The sequence below is a fragment of the Leucoraja erinacea genome, chromosome 8 (assembly GCF_028641065.1).
Source record: "Leucoraja erinacea ecotype New England chromosome 8, Leri_hhj_1, whole genome shotgun sequence".
Taxonomy (NCBI): domain Eukaryota; kingdom Metazoa; phylum Chordata; class Chondrichthyes; order Rajiformes; family Rajidae; genus Leucoraja; species Leucoraja erinaceus.
The window spans coordinates 43,695,766-43,716,849 of NC_073384.1; the positions used below are offsets into that span (position 1 = coordinate 43,695,766).

Consider the following 21,084-nt stretch of genomic DNA (forward strand, 5'->3'; position numbering starts at 1 on the left):
GTGCCCCAGCAAACTCCACTAAATTGTTCGATTATCTGAAATAAATTATCACAATATCCCTGGAGATACTCTGTGAAAATAGCTTACCATGTTTTTTTTCAGTCATTTTCAGGATGACACTGCCAATGCCAGAATTTATTGCTGATCCACCAAATGCCCTTGAGAAGGCAGTGTGAGCCACATTCTTGAACCGTTATGATCCTTCTGGTGAATGTACTCCTACAGTGCCATTGGGGAGGAAACTCCAGCATTTATACTGTGACAATGAAGAACTGCCAAATAGAGTAATAGAGTGATACAGTATGGAAACAGGTCTTTCGCCCCATATGTCTCCTCCAAATCCTTTCCATCCATAAATAACCATTCCACAGCCAACCTAGACTTTTGGCCACCCCATATCTTATTTTTCATTTTCCAGATACATTTTCCTTTTCCTGTAATAAATCGATCTTTGATTCACAGTGAATTTTATAAAAATGTAGTGTGGGAGTTCAAAAAAATGTACACAAAAAAAAGTTACATTGTAAGAAATAAAACCAGGAAGTGCTGGAAATACACTGCCGGTCGGGTAAACACTATGGAGAAGAAAGTAAATTTATGCCCCTGTCCCACCTAGGCGATTTTTTAGGCAACTAGGCTGTCGCCACTGGTCGCCGGGGTGTCGCCTGTGTGGTCGTGAGTAGTCTCCTCAGTCGCCCAAAGAATTGTAGCGTTTTTCTGGTCACCGCTGGATTTTGAAATGTTCAAAACGTTTCGGCGACAGTCGGCGACCGTGGGCTTGTCGTAGCTTGACTTCTCCTGACGAAGGTGCTGTCGTGGGTTGTCGCCAGGATGATGTAGGTTGTCGCCCATGCTGACTTCGGTGAATTCCATTGGCGACTACCGGCGACTACCTACGTCAACCTACGGCAAACGGCGACAGGTACCGGTGACTGAATTGTCGTACATTATCGTAGCTTGTCGCGGGTGGACGTAGGTTGTCGTAGGTGTGGTCCTAGGAGGACGTCCTAATGTGTCTCCGGTTGTCGGTAGCTTGACGTCGACTAGGTGGTAGGTTGTTGTAGACATTGTCGTAGGGGGGTCCAGTCACCGGTTTATCGGCGACCTGCTTCAACTATGACAGTCGCCAAAAAAAATCGCTTAAGTGGGACAGGCCCATTAATGTTTCAGGTAAATGACGACATCAGAACTTGAGAATTGAGAAAATATGTGTGTTTTGACTTGAGGAAGTCAATTTTGATACATCAATTTCCGTTGTCAGAAATGTTACAAGTACAGTGAAGCACAACAATGATGAATGTAATTTAATATCCTTGCCCTTGGCTGTATCGTCAAGGGCATGTGGTACATGGCAGCCTGTGGAAGAATAAAACTAAAGATGATTTATTCTTGACAGCCCTGGCCATTTCCTTGATTTCCAGTTACTGGTGACAGCCTGAGACTAGTCAATCCTGCTGATGCAGATACTGTATATCCTCACAATAAGAAAAATTACCTCTAGTTTTAAACACAATCTATTTCCTTAAACTCCATATGGAAGATTAAATTTTATTTTGCAGAAAATGGGGTGGGGGGGGGGGGTGATGATGTCCAGGCTGGGCTAACATCTTCAAAGTAGGCATAGCCGGAGAGCAGGAGTCTCAAGGAGGGTCATGATCCAAAACGTCACCTATTCCTTTCTCCAGAGATGCTGCCTGAACAACCAAATTACTCCAGCATTTTGTATCTATCTTGGTCTAACATCCATTTGCCATCTCAAAATGCCCTTCTACAGAATTGTCGCTCTGCCAGTTCAGAGAGCAATTAATTATCAACCACTCTGGTGGATGTTAAATCACATTTAAGACAGAACATAAGATTGGTAGTTTCCTTCCCAGACATATGCGTGAACCAGATGGGTTTTTACTAGAATGTGTCATTGTCATGTTCACTACTACTTATATTAGCTTTCAATTTCAGATTTAATTTCATAAATTGAAGTTTAAATTCCCCAGCCTCCCTAGCAAAATTCAAGGTCATGCCTCAGGATTAATAATCCATGTCTTTGGAAAACAAATAAAACTGCAGATGCTGGAATCTGGAACAAAAACAGAAAATGCTGGAAGAATTCAACCAGTCAAGTACCATCTATGGAAAAGGGAGCCAGGTCCTTAGATCAGAGTATGGTGCATTATAATCAGCACGAGGACTCCAATGGTTTTGCACTCTTATTTCTTTCTCCAGTAAGATGGCTTTCTGTAAACAATTATTTTCTCCAAAGCATGGAAGCAGGCATTTATGTATTGTGGAAATGCCACAATTCATTGCAGCTTACATAAACAATATACTCCCATCTTAAACATTGTGAATAAACAAGTCCGAAACAATTAGCACAGCCTTTAGAGATGCATCACACCATTTAAACCATACAAAGTCAGGCTTAATCGGAAATAAAACCACTGGCTTGTATTGTGATGTATTGCCAAATTAAGCTTCTGCTTTGCATTCTCCTCACTTAATACCAGTTTAATATTATCTAAAGCTTTTCCAGTCCCCAAACATTAATGCTGTGCTTTCTTAGTGGTTGGAGCATGAAATAAATTTCTATTCTTTACTGGCTAGTTAAGGGCCTGTCCCACTTTCACGACCTAATTCACAACCTTTTTTACTCATGGACATTTTTCATCAGGCTAGAAAAACGCCCCAACCTACTTGAGGCCACGAGTACCTACGACTAGTATCACTACCTACCTACGACCTCGTGACAATCATGCTGCGAGTATGAGTCAAGGGTAAACTCGTTAGAGGTCATGAATTAAGGGCCTGTCCCACTTGCGTGTCCTTGGCAGTACCGACAGCATCTCTGGAGAGAAGCAATGGGTGATGTTTCGTGTCGAGACTCTTCTTCAGTCTGAAAGAAGGGTCTTGACCCGAAACGTCATCCATTCCTTCTCTCCAGAGATGCTGCCGGTCCCACCGAGTTACTCCAGAATTTTGTGTCTATCTTCAATTTTCATGGCCCCGCTCTGGGAGTAGAAGTGGGGGCGGATCTGGACCGCAACGGCCGTGAGCCCTAGGCTGAGCTCGGCGATCGTTTGCCTGCTTCTGCTGGTGTTAGAGGTGAGACGTTGCGTCGCGCCAGGGTCTTGGGCCTGTCCCACTTTGGCCGTTAGTTCCGCGACAGGCCGTTGGCGCGCAAAGATTTCGTTTGCTACAAAACTTTCGGAGCCCTGCGCGATGTCGCGCACAACTACATACCCCTCCGTGCTTCTCAGTGGGACCGGCCATACGATGCCCGTGCGCCCAAAGCGAATACGAGGTCGCATAATTTGCATGCCAAGGACACGTAAGTTGGACAGTCCCTTTATGTCGTGAAAGTGGGACAGGCCCTTTAAGCTGTTGTTACTGGTAACAGTTCTCACCCTTTACATCTTTGCCCAGTGTATATAGCCACTCCTTTTCACCCCGTCTTGATCTTAGCTAATGTGTTATTTATCACGGTTATATTAAATAAAACTTTTGCTCAACAAATGTTGCTTTGTTTACACACAATGCAAGTAGTACTCATTCCTATTCCTTTTCTCCAGAGCTGCTGTCTGACTCGTTGCGTTACTCCTGCTTTTTGTGTCTATCTTCGGTTTAAACCAACATTTGCACATCCTTCCTACACATAAATAATACTTTGACGGGTGTGAAGATCCCTACTCCCATTGACAGGGCTGCCAACATGGGGTGAGAGTTGGGAGTGAAAAATTGTGAGAGACCAAGCCCGATGTACGGACTTTTGCATTTTTCAGCTTGAAATTGTGCAATCTGGTGCATACAGTGGCAAGTCTTTTAACTTACACTTGAATGCAATATTTATGTTTTAAATTGGATTAGCTATGAATAAGGTTAGGCTAAATTACATTCCTAAATACATCCCACAGTAGAGCCAGGCTCTGATCAACAGGTGCAGCACATGAATGATCTTAGTATATTCATGTCTGGAAATCAGATTATAATTAAACACTTGACCCATGTTGACCAACCTGGGTCTCACTGCACACCTGGAACTACTCCTGACCCTGACTCCAGTTGCATACCTTCTCTCATTCCTGAACCCGAGTCCAGCCTTACACTTGGCCCCCTGTTCTACCCTGATCATAGCTGCTTACCTGCTTAGGTACCCAGTGCTGAACACTCCCTGGTCCCAGATTTAACTGCACTAGTACTATTCCAGACTTTGACTCTGGATGCACACTTGGCCTTGCTGCTAGCCCCTCTGCACTGACAATATATCTGGCCCACACATAAAGCCCCATATCTGACCCCCTGGACTTAACCTATAACGTTCAAGTCCACAGGTGCTTATCTAATGCGGTAATCTTTTATGGGGCGCTTCACAGACCAAATTATGTATAACATAATTTGCTACATCCATTGGCTTCCTTGTTATCTAAGGTGCTAGTTACTTTGTCAAATAAGTCATCAATTGGTTGAACACAATTTCTCATCCATACAATTATACTCACTCAGCTGTATAAGTATTCTGTTACCATTTCCTTCATTTTCCTAACAAACTGTCCTGAAGTCATTTTCACCCCCAATATTTTCAGTATTTTGCTGTCTTCCTCTCAGCTGGGACATTTCCGAAATGCAAAGTCCAATAACTATATATTTAAGCAATATTATTCTATTAAATGTGATCTTGAGAGTACATAATATTTTCTACGATTAATATGTACCAAGGGCAAATTTTTATTCCAATGCTCCCTTCCCAATTACCTTTACATTGAAGTGATTGAAATCCAAGTGAAGTTTAAATGGCATCAGAAAAATAAAAACTCCGGAATGGATGATATTCATTACGAGTCGGTTTCAGCACAATTACTGTATTAAACTTTGAATCTTCAGATGTCCTGGTTAAAGCTAAAACTAAAGACAAATAATAACCTCCTCACACATTCCCCTGCAAGTATCTGTCACTCCTTTAAAATATGCCCCTTCTTTGAACAAGCTCATAAACATCGCAACTGAATCAGTTTCCATCTGATTACACTCCTTGAGGATGTTCATCAACATGTTCAATTAATAAAACAACGAGATTGGGGACATTTCTATTCAAAATGTCAAAGGAATTTGGGGGGGGGGGTCCAGTGAGAAATAGTCAGTAAGGTAAACAAACATAATAGTTGAGTGGCAAATGACAATAACGTTAGCCAACTCGGAAACACGAAGCTCTGAGCATTGGGATCCAGACATCACGGACAACTGGCCTCAGTTCCCCGCTCACTTCTGGCAGTGCTATCTGTCTGAACCAGGGACCACGGAGCATTTTTGAAAGTGGGGGGGGGGGGCTGAGCGATCACTGATCACTCGCCTTGGGGTTTCATGGCGAGGGAGTGGAGCAACTGAGTGGGTGGGAGGGTGTGGGAAGGGGGTGTCCCCCTCCCACAGTAAGGACTTCTTGAAATTTGATGTATTAAAGTCATGTTTTCGTGCATTGTAGAAGTATGATTTCAATGTTTTTTGTTTGAAGTACTTTTGAGAGGTTACTTTTTAAGGGGTAACCTTTTCCACACAAAGGGTGGTGGGTGTATGGAACAAGCTGCCAGAGGAGGTAGTTGAGGCAGGGACTATCCCAACATTTAAGAAACAGTTAGACTGATACAAGGATAGGACAGGTACACAAAAATGCTGGAGAAACTCAGCGGGTGCAACAGTATCTATGGAGTGAAGGAAATAGGCAACGTTTCTGGCCGAAACCCTTCTTCAGACTGATAGAGGGTGGCGGGGAGAAGGAAGGAAAAAGGAAGAGGAGGAGCCCAGGGACTGGGATGGGAGGAGATGCAGGATGCAGACTCCCCAAGTGAATATGAGGCGCTGTTCCTCCAATTTCCAGTGTTGCTCACTCTGGCCATGGAGGAGACCCAGGACCGAGAAGTCGGACGGGGAGTGGGAGGGGGTGTTGAAGTGCTGAGCCACCGGTTCTTGCGGACCGAGCGGAGGTGTTCGGCGAAACGATCGCCTAACCTCCGCTTAATCTCACCGATGTAGATCAGCTGACATCTAGAGCAGCGGATGCAGTTGGAGGAGATACAGATGAACCTCTGTCGCACCTGGAACGACTGCTTGGGTCCTTGAATGGAGTCGAGGGGGGAGGTAAAGGGACAGGTGTTGCATATCTTGCGGTTGCAACGGAAAGTGCCCGGGGAGGGGGTGGTATGGGATGGAAGGGAAGAATTGACAAGGGAGTTGCGGAGGGAGCGGTCTTTGCGGAAGGCAGACATGAGGGGAGATGGGAAGATGTGGCGAGTGGTTTGGACAGGTTTTGAGGGATATGGACCAAAAGCAGGTAGTGTAGCTGGGACATGTTGGCGGGTGTGGGCAAGTTGCGCCGAATGGCCTGTTTTCACACTGTATCACTCTATGACTACATTATACCTCCACCATGCATGAACGCTTCAAAATCAAGTGGTCGAGTTTCATTGCCATTTACTCAAGCATAGAAACATAGAAAATAGGTGCAGGAATAGGCCATTCGGCCCTTCGAGCCAGCACTGTTATTTAATATGATCATGGCTGTTCATCTAAAATCAGTGTTCAAGAAGGAACTGCAGATGCTGGAAGATCGAAGGTACACAAAAATGCTGGAGAAACTCAGCGGGTGCAGCAGCATCTATGGAGCGAATTATTTTCCCCATATCCCTTGATTTTGTGAACCCCAAGAGCTAAATGCAACTCTCTCTTGAAAACATCCAGTGAATTGGCCTCCACTGCCTTCTGTGGCAGAGAATTCCACAGATTCACAACTCTCTGGGTGAAGAAAGTTTGTCCTCATCTCAGTCCTAACTGGCCTACCCTTTATTCTTAAACTGTGACTCCCCCAACATCAGTACATTGTTCCTGCAATTACAGTAAGTGAAATCTAGAGGCAAGCAGGATGCTTTCTCCAACCACCCCCATTTGAAGGCCACTATCTTCCACCGTTTCTACCCAGTGCTTGTTACCTACTTCCAGCCGCCATGGGTTGTCCTCCAGGATGCACCGAGCCGCAGCCTGATCCATGCCGGTCATCAGGGAAAATTCGGCACAGAGACTGCCGATAGGCAGCGGCGCAACGCTTCCGACGCCTCCGACGGCCCGGGACTCTTGCACTGAGGCTGCTCCATGGCCGGAGCTGCAGCGAGCGACTCGCCAGCCCGGCAAACACTCGCCAGCCCCGGCTCCCCATCCGCATCTGCCCCCGCCGCTGCTTCTGCTTTCATCCCTCCCTCAGCACTGGCTCTCCAACACCCGCGGCCCATGTGATTTTGAAATTCTCGTTGATCACAGAATTTCCCACGACAGAGCGTGAGAAATTTGTGATCAGCGTGAGAGCGTGAGAATTTGTCGAAATGCGCGAGTCTCACGCTCAATGCGTGAGAGTTGGCAGCCCTGCATTGACCTAGTTGTGATTGGCTCACAATTACAGGGTGCATTGCACTGCAAAATTCTCATTTGTGCAAATCTAGCCATCGACTAGAAAATAGTGATGCTATAATATACATACCCAAGAAGATAGTCTCACTGTTAAAGCCTGCATGCTTGCAGTTCGTTATTAAAAGTACCATAATAAAGATCAGGTGATCTCAGGGAGAGAAATCTACACAATTCACAATGAGGGTTTAAGGAGTACATTTTTGTTGAGTAAGAGACAGGTAAAAAAAATGAAGACCAACGGCAGAATTTGTTCCTAAATGCACCACTTTTACATTTAACTGGTCGTTAGATGGCCTGACTCAAGAACAAATTTTGACAAGCAGGAAGCACATGCATTAATACTCTTATCCAGTTAAGCCAGATCAGTCATGTATTATGTTACTGGCAGGTCACAAACTGATAGAGCCGAAGGAAATGTTACCATAGCAACTCAAAACCAGGCCACAAAATGAAACCCACACCCGGTAAGCAACTTCCTCACTGCTTTGCAAATGTATCCAATCACAAAAATGATTTTATTTACGATTATAATGAAGCAACATTAAAATTCTAGCATCAAATCTCTGAAATTGAAAATCAGGAAATGTTTGTAAATAGAAAAACAAAGTTCTGCAATTTTTCAATCTGGATGCATAGCAGTACACAGTGGCCTTGTGCACTGTGAAGCCAACGCCTCACATCTGTTAAAGATCCTGCCACAGGACCATTACATCTACGGAAGCTTTTCAGTCTACCTGGCCAATAATCATAGTAACCAGGTTAGGTAGCTAACTATTTATTACTATCAACAAACTGGCAAATGATGGAATTCAAATATTTAACCCAAGAAGACATACATATCAAATACAATCTAAGACTGATCACTAACTTAACTTTTGGTAGACAAAAATGCTGAAGAAACTTGAAGAAAAATGCTGGTTTCTTCAGCATTTTTGTCTACCTTAGATTTTTTCCAGCATCTGCAGTTCTTTCTTAAGCTAACTTAACCTATTAGCCGATAATCTCAGATCTTACAGAATTGCTGCTTCTAACTACTGAATTCCATTGCAATGTTAATAATAATTTGATGATATTCCAATATTATTGTAAATTATTTGTATTTTATTTAAACAACCTTCCTGTACAAGATGAAAAGGTGCATGCCAGCTCTAGGTGATTATGTCAATGAACTGGCAGAGTATTGTGAATGATACAACAAAAACGTGCAAAGAAATAGTGACATTTATTTTGAATAAACACCCCAAGTTGTTGCAAAGAACATAATTAAATAAATATATGCCAGGGCCAAGAAGCGAATAAATGGCAGTGATGGACAAATTGGAAGGAAGCAGGAAGACAAGTTTCAAATGTGATGTTTCGAATCGCATGGCACGGTTGACAAGGGGAGCAGCAATAGAGAATTTCATTTTGGAAATGTATTCCTGTTTATCATGCCAATTACTGACTATTGTATTATCTGGTTCTGGTTTAGTCCGAAGCAAAAGCCTGGCAGATAATAGGTTGATACATGTGGGGGGGGGGGGGGGTTTAAATCAGCAGATGGCAGACAAAGGCCAATGATGAAAAGACAGAAAATGTGAGACAAAATGATTGAAGATTTGCAAATTTTTAAGATAAAGGAATGGAAGGGGGAAATAGGTGGGACACATGGAAGGGGAGGAGAAGGGGGAGGAGTTATGTAGTTACGTAAAGTTGAAGAATTCAATTTTCATACCATTGGGCTGTAAGCTACCCAAGCGGAATAAGAGATGCTGTTCCTTCAGTTTGTGAGTGGTCTTACTCTGGTAGTGAAGGAGCCCCAGGACAAAAAAAGGTCATTATGGGAATGGGAAGAGAGTTAAAATGGTTACAATCCAGGAGATCCAGTAGGCCTTGGCAGATTGAGTACAAGTTCGGTGAAATGGTCACCCATGTCCACACTTGGTCTTTCCGATGTACAGAAGCCACATCGGGAACACCAGATGCCGTAGATGAGGTTAGAGGACGTGCTCGTGAACCAGTCTCACCTGGACGGACTGCCGGTGTCATTGGATGGAGGTGAGGGGTTACATCTCCTGTGGTTGAGGTGCAAAGTACCCGGGTGGTTTGGGTGTGAAAGGATGTGTGAACCATGGAGTTGCAGAGGGAGCAGTCTCTGTGGAAGGCGGAAAGAGATGTGATTGGTGGTGGGATCATGCTGGAGGTGATGGAAATGACGAAGGATCAGGGGCACTCTATTTTTGTTCCATCTGGGAGCAAGAGCAGAACTATGGAGCGCAGAGGAGACGCGGGTGAGGGATCCATCTATGACAGCGGGGGGGAACCACGTTTATTAAAGAACAAGGACACCCTAGAATGAAAAGCCTCATCTTGGGGGCAGATGCAACGGAGACAGAGAAATTGAGAGATAGAGATATCGTTTTTGCAAGAGGCTGGGTGGGAGGAATTGTAGTCCAGATAACTGTGGGAGTTGGGAAGTTTGTTGTAGACGTCAGTTGGTAGCCTGTTTACCCATGATAGAGACGCGAGATCAGGAAAGGGGAGAGAGGTAACAGAGATAAGTAAATTTGAGGGCAGGAGAAAGTTGGTGGTAAAGTTAGTGAAATCAACAAGTTCTGCACGGGAGCAGGAGGCAGCCAGGATCCAGTCATCGATGTAGCAGAGAAAGAATTGGGGGACAGTGCCAGTGTACATTTGGAACAAGGACTGTTCGATATAGCCAACAAAAAGGCTGGCCTATACGAGCAGTGGCGGACTGGCCAGGGTGTCAGTTTGCCCGATGGCAAGTGGGCCCCTGATGAAGTGATAGCAAGTGGCCCCTGTTAAATGATAGCATTGTAGTTGTGGGTGGGCCCCCTTTGTCTCCTAGCAACCAATATTTTTAGACCCACTCCGCCACTGTATACGAGTGCCCATTCCACACCTTTAACTTGAAGAAAGTGAGGAGTCACAAGAGAAGTTGAGGGTGAGAACAAGTTCCACCAGGTTGTGGAGAGTATTAGTAGAGGGAAATTTATTTGAGCTCTGTTCAAGAAAGAACAGGAGGGTCTTGAGACCTTGGTGGGGGATGGAGGTGTAATGGGACTAGAGGCCTATGGGGGGTGGCCTGGAAACGGAAAGTTATTGAAGAGTTGAGGACCACGTGAGGTGTCTCTGACGTAGGTGGGAAGGGGCTGGACAAGAAGAGGACAGGACAGACCAACCCCTACCACATAGCAACAGTGTACTCTACTACAAGTTTCAGGTTCTTCATTGCACACACGAGTCAAAAGCCGTACGCAAGATAATGTATACAATGTGTTTTTTTTGGTTTTTTGGGGGTTTTTTTTGTTTATTTTATTAGAAGTTAATACAGTACAAAACAGTACAGTGGAACCTAATTTTAGGTGCCAACTATGTCATACCGTAATCCATTCTATGTACAACCTCTAGTTTTATGTTTTGAGAAGGAAGTAAGCAAGACAAGAAAAAGAAAACAATAGAAAGGGGAAAAAGAGGAAAAATAGATGGTAGAGAATAGAAAAACGTGAAGTGTGTATATAAAAAAAAGAAAAAGTGGAAAGTAGAAATAGGAGAGAAGACCCCTTAAAAGAGAAATTTTCAAATCTTTATTCGGAGATGTAGATCTATCCACGGCATGAACTGAAATCAACAATCTTTACGGTACCGCTGCATCACATGATTCCAAAAAGTCGATGAAAGGAGACCAACTCCTTAAGAATTGGTCATATTTATCTATTAGTCGGAGTCTCATTTCTTCAAGGCGTGCTATGTCCATCATATTCCTAATCCACATTTTAACAGTTGGTATGGTTGTATTTTTCCAAAATTTAAGTATCAATTTCTTTCCAATTATTAACCCATAATTAAAAAAAAGTTTTGGTCTTTATTTAAATTGATATCTTCTATTATTATTCCAAATATAATCCATTCCGTTTTAGGTTCTATTCTTGACTTGAAAAGCTTTGTAAATATATCAAATATATCGCTCCAAAATTTATTCAACTTTGTACATCCTACAAATGAATGTGTTATATTAGCGTTTTGAAACAAACATTTATCGCATCTGGGAGAGACGTTTGGATAAAATTTATTCAACCTCGTTTTTGAATAATATAGTCTATGTAATAATTTGAATTGATTTAAATTATGTCTTGCATTAATAGAACAATTATGTGTGTTCATCAGATACTTTTCCCATCTACCCTTCGAGATCTTTATCATTAGCTCATGTTCCCAATCTTCTCTTAGTGCTTCTGTTGAGGGTAATTTTCTATTTAATTGATTATTATAAAAGTATGATATTAGTTTTTGTGAATCAGCCTTAATATTCATTGCTTCTTCTAAAGGGTCTAAAAATATAGTTTGAAATCTATGTGTATATTTCTTCATAAAGTCACATATCTGTATATATTTAAAATATTGAATATCCTTCATTTAAAATTTTAATTTTAAATGTTGAAATGATAACAGTTTGCCCAATTCATACATATCCCCGACTTTCCTAATCCCCAGTCTATCCCATTGTTGACATGTTTTGTCGATGAGAGATGGTTTGAATGCGGGTTTGTTCAATAGTGGGGTTAGTACCGATAGATTATTTAATTTCAAGGATACTTTTATTTGTTTCCAAATTCTTATTGTATTGTGAATAATTGGGTTCTTCTTATATATTATACTATTCAATTTTATCGATGAGAGCAGGATCGTTCCTATATCGTGCGGATAGCACTCCTCTTTCTCCATTCTTATCCACTCCAACTGCTGAGTGGAACTATCCAACCAGTACATTATGTTCTTAATATGCACTGCCCAGTAGTAATACATAAAGTTAGGTAATGATAAACCCCCAACTTCTTTAGGTTTACACAAATGCTTTAGTTGAATTCTGTGTGCTCTGTAATCCCATATAAAATTAGTGATAGTAGAATCTAGTTTTTTGAAAAAGTATTTTGGAATATATATTGGGATCGCTTGAAACAAATATATTAATTGTGGTAAGAAAGTCATTTTTATAGCGTTAATTCTACCCATCAATGAGAGCGGGAGCGTTTTCCAAAATGTAATCATATCATTCAGTTTATTTAATAGTGGCATAAAATTGGCACTAAATAATGATTTGTGTCTTCTCGTAATTTGAATACCCAGATACTTGAATTTTTCTGTTGCAATTTTGAAGGGGAATTTTAGTAAGTGTCTCGAATCCTGGGGTTTTAAAGACATAATTTCGCTTTTATTCCAATTTATTCTATATCCTGAAAAAGAGCCGAATTCCTCAATTAGTGTTAATAAGGTGGGTATACTCATTTGTGTATTAGTAATATATAAAAGGATATCATCAGCGTATAATGAAATTTTATTCTTTGAGTCCTTAGTATTATATCCATGAATATTCGGGTGATTTCTAATCCTTTCGGCCAGTGGTTCTATCATAAGGGCAAATAGCAATGGTGATAAGGCACAACCTTGCCTATTGCCCCTTGATAAGTAAAATTTTGGAGATAGCATATTGTTAGTTAATATTCTTGCCGTAGATCTATCGTAAAATTCTCTCCCGTATTAAATTTTTGGAGTACCTTGAATAAATACTGCCATTCTACCTGATCAAATGCCTTCTCTGCATCCAGCATAACAACTGAAATATCTTCATTGTCCTCATTGTGAGAGTACATTATATTGAAAAGCCTTCTCAAATTATTAAATGATTGTCTTTTGGGTATAAATCCCGATTGATCCGTATTTATTAAATTGTTAATATAATTATTTAGTCTTCTAGCTAGAATCTTTGCTAAAATTTTCTGATGTATACAATGTTTAAGGGATAAAGGGTTTAATCCCTGTCCTTAAATCGCAGGCGTACTTGCTGCCCAACCATTTATTGCAAGAGTATAATCTTGCCTGTTGCTTTTCGATTATTTGTAAACACCTAATACATGGACGTGCAGTTGTGCAACTAGAATTTTTCTGTGGACTTCCATTTATGTTGTACCTTCCCACTCTGGTACATGGATTTAAATCACCAATCTTAATGTATTCCATTATCTGTCAACAGTTTTCACAAAAGTGAAATCACGGAAATTGGCCCTTCGGTTCATTGCATTCATGCAAACTATTTTGCCAGTCTACGATAATTCCATTTGCCCGCACTGGGACTAGATCCTTCTAGGCCTTGCATATTTAAGTGTCTGTCTAAATGCTTCTTACACGTAGTCATAATATCGGACTTCCAACTTTAGTTGCAGCGATTTCCAGATAGAGTTATAAACAACAGAAATTAGCTCTTTGCCTAACTCTTCCAAGCCTATCTGCACAAATCTAATCTTCTTGTGTTTGGCCAATGTCCTTCAAAACCGTTCTAGTGCAGGTACTTATCTGAATGACTTCTAACATTGCATTTGTACCTGCCTCTACCGCCTCCTCAAGCAGCCTGATCCATTTACTGATGACCATGTGTGTAAAAAAAATCTGCCCCTCAGATTCCGTTTAAATGTTCCCTCACAACTTAAGCCTATACGCTCCACCACCCCCTCATCCCGTGGGAGAAAGATTGTGACTATCTCCCCTATCTATGTACCTCATCATTTATAAACCCGTTTCAGATATCAATTATTCACTATATTAAAAAATCACCCTTCAAATCCCCTTTAAAATTCCTTCATCTCACCTTTAACCTATTCCCTTCTGCTTTCAATATGGTTACTATGGCAAATAGATCTTGACTATATAACCCATCTATACCTCTCAGTCTTTTTAACCTATCAGCTCACTTTTCAATCTCCTTCGCTCCAGGGAAACAGGAACAGCCTCTACAATCTCTTCCCCCATAGCCAAAACCCTCCCATCCAGGCAACATCCTGGTGAAACTACTCTCGACTCTCTCCAGCACATTGACAATTTTCCTATAGTGTGGCAACCTGAACTGCACATAGAAATCCAAGTGGGTCCTAACCAGTGTTTTCCATCTACCCTTTCTTTTTATTACTGTAAATATTTACAAGCACAACAGAGAAGATAGGGGGGGGGGGCGGAAATTGTGAAAATGCAGACTTTTTGGGGCATCTTAAAAAATCTGTACTTTGAAAAGACTAAATTATGGGGAAATGGTTAGTTTAGTTACAAACGTTTAATGCTTCAGAGATCACACTTGAAGGGACAATAAAACTGTAATAGTTCACAACTGAGCAGTCATATGAAAAGACGTCAGTCTCTTCCTATTATTTTTTCTGATAACCTAATCTTCCTCCTGTTAGAAAAATGTGGCTGCCAACCTGAAGAACTATTCAACATACACTTGGAATTCCATCAAAACCAGTAATCTTTTGTTGCAATCATTTTTAGGCAACGACTATTTTCATCTGGTACCTGTAGTGGATTTAATTTACACAAGTTGAGAACTCCTCCAGTTGTCCCTGACCCTCCCCCTCCATTTTGTCCATTCTAAATTTTGCAGCTCCGATTTCAAGAAGCAAGGAAAGTTTAACTTAGTAAAATTATGTCATCAACTTGCATGTACTGAACAAGAACCTTGAACTCCTTTTCACTAATCATTGCTTTCATGTGCTGAAATTCTCAACAGTGCACAGCTTAGATCAGCAAATTTACACAGATAAGAACTCAAATCTAGGGTCTAAATTATGGATATTGTTCAGCAGCCCACTTACCAGCCTAGCAATTAACAGTCTATCTTGACATTCACATGGAGAAAGAAGGAACTGCTGATGCTGGTTTACAAAAAAAGTGCTGGAGTAACTCAGCGGGTCAGGCAGCATCTCTGAAGTATATGGATAGGTGACGTTTCAGGTCAGAAGAAAGGTCACAATTGAAAATTCCCTTATCCATGTTCTCCATAGAAGCTGCATGACCAGCTGAGTCATTCCAGCACTGTATTTTTTTTTAAACATTTGCATGGTCTGATAGATATTGAACTGTGAACACTAACCTTGCCATGACCCTTTTCCACTTTCCGGAAACATTTGTTCAAGGAAAGATTGTGCCTTACAGAGTTCTTCCAGCCAGTGGGTGCATTGGTAAAATAAGGAAAACGTTCCAATATCCAATTGTAGATATCCTTGACTGGCAGACATTTTCTGGCCGAGTGATCAATCGCCATAAAAATAAGGCAGCTAAATGAATAGGGAGGCTTGGAGTTCAATCCACCCTTCTCATTGTTATGTGAATCAGAGAGTGGCAAAGGTGAAGTGTCTTCCTCAGTAACATCACGAGTAGGACTAACACTACGTAGCATCTCACTGCCAAGACTAAGGTTTTTGAGGAGGTTTTTATTTTCATGAAGCCAGTTCAGGTTTGTAAGCTCCTCATCATCTGTCATTCCTTTCTCTGCAAAAATAGTTCTGGGCCTGGAACCACCCGTCACCTCTGGAAGAACATCTGCTGGACAGTTTGAATTCAAGCTGCAAGGCTCCCCTGTGCCCGAGGTCTCCCCTTTCTTCAATGGAGACATGCTGCTGATTGGGCCCATTTAACTTTCACATCTATAAAGCAAAGAAAAGGGAATATAATCAAAGAGAGCATCTGTTTTTACCTTTACGACTTTTATCACAGGTCGCAAAAGATTTATAGTAACACAGAATGGAATAGTTCCATGTCAATCAAGCTTGATGACCACACTGCAGAAAAAGTAATCAAAATTGATTTTAATATGCACTCTGTACTTTATTTTATGTACCCATTTTAGGTAACCATCCTCCACCACAGCATTTTTCTTGAGAAACACTCCTTTATTAGAACCTGTGGCAGTTTCTCTTTCCTCTGCTCCTTAAATGGCTAAATAGTCCATGTTTCTTGTATAAAGCTATGCATCATTCATTGATGCATCTTCAAATCATTGGCTGACAATACCATACATACCCTCTGCATAAATCCATTAGATGGTTCTAAATACATTATATAGTTCTAACCATGTTCAAAACCAGGACATCAGGCAATCTTCCGCACTTGAATATAAATAATGTAAATATCAAACAATTGGACCTGGTGAACCATTCAGTCTGAATTTCTCACAACACAAGTTTGCTGTATTGAACCGTTTAGGTTCAAAAATAATAGTGCATCCCCGCGTTATGTTCCCAAAAACCATTTGTGGTGTAAGCAGCTACATACCACCATGTTTCATCATGCGTTAAGGAATACATTTTACCTGCTCAACCTCCTTGTGCCTTCCCCACTGAATACTTTCCCAACCAGATTTGCATTTGTAGTAATATAGAATACATCTCTCAGCGCCTTTATTTAAGTAGATGATTAAGTACATGTGCTATGGATACGAGGGAATTGATAAGGTGCTGCATTAACAGTTGCAGAAAATAAAAAAAATGTGGTGTAGGAAGTGACACGTTGGCAAGATTAAAAGACTAGCTGGATAATAAGAAACAATAGGCAAAAATTTCTGGTTGGTAAGATGTACCAAGTAATGTCACAAAGATTGATGGAGCCTAAACCTTTGGAATTTAAATAAATGATTTGGATGAAAGAATTGAAGGCATGGCCATTATATTTGCTGCTATAACACAAAGACAGATACATCATTGTTTTTTTCCTCGAAAGGTAGTGTTTTAATTCAGTTTACAGACAGTATTCAGTTAAATTAGTGTGCTTGAATTTACTCTAGTCTGATCACTATTGTGATCAAATTAAATTTTAATTCAACTGTTTATCAGAGTTCCAGAAACCAATGGTCGTTTAAAGTGTTCAAGAAGGAACTGCAGATGCTGGAAGATCAAAGGTACACAAAAATGCTGGAGAAACTCAGCGGGTGCAGCAGCATCTATGAAGCGAAGGAAATAGGCGACGTTTCGGGCCGAAACCCCCCATCAGTCTGAAGAAGGGTTTCGGCCCGAAACGTCACCTATCTCCTTTGCTCCATAGATGCTGCTGCACTCGCTGAGTTTCTCCAGCATTTTGTGTACATTTAATGGCCGTTTAAACATTGGTAAATGATTATTTTACTGAAATAGTAGATTAAAAAAAAATCCAAGTCACAGGCAAAAGCCCCTGTAATTTATGTTAACTTACATGTTTGACACTAATCTCAAAAATACATTCTTAAACTACACAGTAAATAAAAGCAAATGATTCTTTACTACAATTTTTGTTTTCTGTGGAGATGATCTCAGTCAGTTGTAAAATATTCAATCTTTTGTATGATACACAGCTAAACAATTTAGTTAATCAAGATAGCACTGTAGATAAAAGTGCCTTATTTACAGTGTGTGTGTGTCATTGGTTCTTTCCCCCCCACCCAAGCTTTTCCATTAAAGACATCAGCCATGCTGTTGAGTGGCTATTTAGTTAAATATCTAATTAGCAACACAATGCTCACCTGCTTCAGCAATTCAAGAGGCAGCCATTAAGTCCTGCCCCACCCATTTCAATTCAAGAAGGCACCAACAAAAATAAATCTGATGCCGAAACATCCTCCACACATTCACTGCTTTATGTGGTGTTCGATTTTGATGCCAATCTATTCCACTGATATGTCAGTTTGAGTTCCCCTATTCTTATGTTTTCCATTTCCTTTCCCCTCCCTGTCTTCTCTGATATGATGTCAGAGCTGCCAACTCTCACGCATCGAGCATGAGACTCACGCATTTCGCCCGATTCCCACGCTCTCACGCTGCGGAAAAGACTCCAAAAAGTATTAAACACTGCCCAGTCCATCATCGGCTCTGACCTCCCTACCATCGAGGGGATCTATCGCAGTCGCTGCCTCAAAAAGGCTGGCAGCATCATCAAGGACCCACACCATCCTGGCCACACACTCATTTCCCCGCTACCTTCAGGTAGAAGGTACAGGAGCCTGAAGACTGCAACGTCCAGGTTCAGAAACGGCTACTTCCCCACAGCCATCAGGCTATTAAACCTTAATTTATTAATCCGGAATATCCAGGGGTATGGGATAAGTGTAATATTAAAATGACATGCAAGGTGTCATACTGTCTGTGACATTGGTGGTGGAGAAGATGCTGGAGTCAATTATAAAAGATGAAATAGCAGCACACTTGGATAGCAGTAACAGGATCGGTCCGAGTCAGCATGGATTATGAAAGGGAAATCATGCTTGACTAATCTTCTGAAATTGTTTGAGGATGTAACTAGGAAAATGGACAAGGGAGATCCAGTGGATGTAGTGTACCTGGACTTTCAGAAAGCATTTGATAACGTCCCACATAGGAGATTAGTGGGCAAAATGAGGGCACATGGTATTGGGGGTAGAGTGCTGACATGGATAGAAAATTGGTTGGCAGACAGGAAACAAAGAGTAGGGATTAACGGGTCCCTTTCAGAATGGCAGGCAGTGACTAGTGGGGTACCGCAAGGCTCGGTGCTGGGATCGCAGCTATTTACAATATACATCAATTATTTTGATGAAGGGATTCAAAGTAACATTAGCAAATTTGCAGATGACACAAAGCTGGGTTGCAGAGTGAACTGTGAGGAGGATGCTTTGAGAATGCAGGGTGACTTGGACAGGTTGGGTGAGTGGGCAGATACATGGCAGATGCAGTTTAATGCGGATAAATGTGAGGTTGTCCACTTTGGTAACAAAAACAGGAAGGCAGATTACTATCTAAATGGTGTTAAGTTGGGAAAAGGGGAAGTACAATGGGATCTGGGGGTCCTTGTTCATCAATCAACGAAAGTAAGCATGCAGGTACAGCAGGCAGTGAAGAAAGCGAATAACATGTTGGCCTTTATAACAAGAGGACTTGAGTATAGGAGCAAAGAGGTCTTTCTGCAGTTGTATAGGGCTCTAGTGAGACCACACCTGGAGTATTGTGTGCAATTTTGGTCCCCTGATTTGAGGAAGGACATTCTTGCTATTGAGTGAGTGCAGCATAGGTTTACAAGGTTACAAGGACATGACTTCAGAATTAAGGGACAGAAGTTTAGGGGTAACATGAGGGGGAACTTCTTTACTCAGAGAGTGGTAGCGGTGTGGAATGAGCTTCCAGTGGAAGTGGTGGAGGCAGGTTCGTTGGTATCATTTAAAAATACATGGGGATAAGATTATTAAGGGTTTAGACACGCTAGAGGCAGGAAACATGTTCCCGATGTTGGGGGAGTCCAGAACCAGGAGCCACAGCTTAAGAATAAGGGGTAAGCCATTTAGAACAGAGATGAGGAAACACTTTTTCTCACAGAGAGTTGTGAGTCTGTGGAATTCTCTGCCGGTTCTCTGGATACTTTCAAGAGGGAGCTAGATAAGGCTCTTAAAGATAGCGGGCGGAGTCAGGGGATATGGGGAGAAGGCAGGAACGGGGTACTGGCTGGGGATGATCAGCCATGATCACATTGAATGGCGGCGTTGGCTCGAAGGGCCGAATGGCCTACTCCTGCACCTATTGTCTATTGTTCGCCCTTGACAAAGAAGCCAACGCACTTCCTCCAAACAATGAAACTTCCATTCATCGCTCGCAGTCAAACATCAGTCTAAAAATACACGTAATCCAAGAATATTTTTCTAAAGTTGTAATTTTGGATTGATCCAGCTGTTCAGTGGCCTCGTATTATGCCAGGTAGCTGACTTAAGAAATCTTAATACTTAATACTCAATACTGAAGCATACAAAACAATTGCCTTACCCTCTGCAGGACAAACCAACCTGTCCATACAACACTGCTTCCTAACTTTAAAGATTCACCATTACACCCTGGAAAATGCAGAACATATATTCTCAGAATGAAATTCACCATCACCATCAATGCATCCACAGAGTTAGTGAAGATCAAAATCCGAGACCTGGCACAAAAGCTATGGTTCAGGGAGCAGTGATCCCTGAATTTCTATATGCTTCTGGGACCTGGACTACTGCAAGCATCTGTAAGTACAAGGCACTGGAAGGATATCTCTAATGCTGCCTCTCCAAATTTCTCCGAGTTCATTGCTAGGACGAGCAAACTAATATCAATGTTCTTTCCTAGGCCAACACTCTCAAACTTAAGGTCACAGTTACAGACAGTCATCACTTTTACGCAGGTCACGTTCCTCACATATTCAACACCATACTTCCAACACAGACAACCTTTTCTGAAGTCTGCACAAGAAAAGATTACCAGGTGGACACAGCAACAATGTGGCGCAACAAGCATTTTGTGCAATTCTTTGTATCACCACTGGAAATACTGAATGCTGAAATACCTGCCTAAATGAGTTTTGGCTATTTAAAGTGAAAGCTCATTTCCCAGGACATCTTGGGATGAGACAATGAATAAACCCAAGAGCAAAACGACCCCAGTTAAATCCAAGACACTATGCTAGCTGGGAGGCATTGCATACAGCTTGTGAAACGGTGCTTTCACAGTGGTGGTCAGGTTAAATTCTGGATGTAAAAACCGATGAACAGTTGGAATGGATTTCCAGGTAGGACAGTGGAGTGCTAAGCAGTTTGATGAGATGAGGAAATTTGGGTTTTATTTTATTTTAGGTGGATGCGAAAGAACAAGTTAATTGTTTTCTTCCATAAGAATCTTAAGTGATTCAGAGGAGTAAACAAAATAAATTTATTTTGAGAATTTTATAACCTCAGCTATCTTGAAGCACTTTGCAGCTAAGCAATAGTTCTAAAACGTAGTCGTTGTCTTAAATTGGAAAAGCAGCAGCCATTTTGAGCACAGCAATATATATATATATATTTTTGCATAG

At 41.5% G+C, this 21,084-nt stretch overlaps 1 protein-coding gene across 3 annotated transcripts in view; it reads right to left on the reverse strand.

Moving 5' to 3' along the window:
• Nucleotides 1–21,084, reverse strand: part of LOC129699628 (forkhead box protein N2-like) — a 52,193-nt gene that overhangs the window by 22,568 nt on the left and 8,541 nt on the right. For all 3 annotated transcript variants that reach the window (XM_055639599.1, XM_055639597.1, XM_055639598.1), the window contains one exon: nucleotides 15,362–15,914. In XM_055639599.1, the coding sequence (XP_055495574.1) occupies nucleotides 15,362–15,901 (540 nt within the window). In that variant the 5' untranslated portion in view covers nucleotides 15,902–15,914. The remainder of the gene's footprint in view (nucleotides 1–15,361; nucleotides 15,915–21,084) is intronic.